The 1276-nt window shown below is 41.7% G+C and overlaps 1 protein-coding gene across 1 annotated transcript in view; it reads right to left on the bottom strand.

Annotated features, from left to right (window-relative positions):
- Positions 1-928, bottom strand: part of LOC106013775 — a 2860-nt gene extending 1932 nt beyond the window's left edge. The window contains exon 1 of the mRNA XM_013090399.2: positions 1-928. This exon is cut by the window's left edge and continues 1932 nt beyond it. Within this exon, the coding sequence (XP_012945853.1) occupies positions 1-514 (514 nt within the window). The 5' untranslated portion in view covers positions 515-928.
- Positions 929-1276: the final 348 nt, after the last annotated feature.

Raw genomic sequence — 1276 nt, 5'->3', positions numbered from 1 at the left:
CGAAATACGTCGTGCTGTAGAGAGGATACATGGTGAGTGTCATGAAGAGATAAATGCCGACGTTAAATGCAAAGGCAACCTTGCGGGTGATCAGAGATTTCACTTTCAGAGGTAGAGCAACACAAAGACTTCGCTCAAAGGTAACGAATGCCGTAATCCAGGCTGCGGTTTTCACAAAATACCTGTGAGGGTATCCTGCTGTTAAACTCTGAATCTCCATGGAACTGAAAGGGATGTCTGAGTTCTCGAACCACGGGTTCAGACAGATGATGAACCACTGCTGTGTGATCAGAGCCCCAAAGTCACTGATCGCCAGAGAGAAAAGACTGATGTTGACCGTGTCATCGAAACCGTGCTTCTTGAATATGACCATATTGACAATGTTAGCACCGATGCCAAACGTACAGACGATCTGACTGAGGACGACCAGATTCATGACCACGAACACTCGCTTCACCTCAGGCCCGACCAGACCAGGCAGCTCCCCCGGCAGGGTTATGTTTCTGACAGACATGAGTTTGCTCGAGAGCTCAACTCGCTTTGAAACTATTCTCGATATTTAGTCAAAGATTCTACTCTAACCACGCCAAGAGGATTCTTTAAACCTAGTTCCAAAAGCAACTTTTTTTTCGAATATTTTTTCTTGCTTCACAATTTCCCCAAAAAAATATATTTTAGGGTTGTAAAATGATTACTGGCTCAGTTGAAGTTGAAGTAGATAATACTAGAAATTGTCGAGAGTGATTACATACGCAGGATTTTGTTTTAGCATGACTTGTCCTAACTTGTATAATCTGTACTCTTTTTCAGAAACTCTTTTACATGTGCATGGAAATCTTTGATTTTTGTTTCAACCCATCTCTTCTCACTGCACAGTCCAAAGTTGGCATAGAAAGGCGAGATAAAGTCAACTACAATTGCAAGTCCACTTTTCTTTAATGAAAGTCGCTATGTAATTTTAACACCCCCCCCCCCCCACCCCCCCACACACACACACACACACACATAAAAAAGAGTAACGACGTCAAATTATGATTTACCACCACTTATCGCAGTCTACAGAGTAAACTGCTGGAATAATAATACCTTTTTTTAAAAAATCCTCGTTGATGTGAGAATTGATGAGTCGTAATCTCCAACTTTTGTCCTCTAATTATGCAGAAGTAGGCAATAATTATTGTAACGCCTGCGGTAGAGAGTAGAGAGCAGTGAGACAGAACTAGTAAACTGCTTGGGACGAGCGATTAGAATTTCATTGAGATAAAGGGGAATTAAC

This window comes from Aplysia californica, unplaced genomic scaffold (genome assembly GCF_000002075.1).
Source record: "Aplysia californica isolate F4 #8 unplaced genomic scaffold, AplCal3.0 scaffold00027, whole genome shotgun sequence".
In the NCBI taxonomy this organism is placed as follows: domain Eukaryota; kingdom Metazoa; phylum Mollusca; class Gastropoda; order Aplysiida; family Aplysiidae; genus Aplysia; species Aplysia californica.
This window is presented reverse-complemented; position numbering and strand designations above follow the sequence as displayed.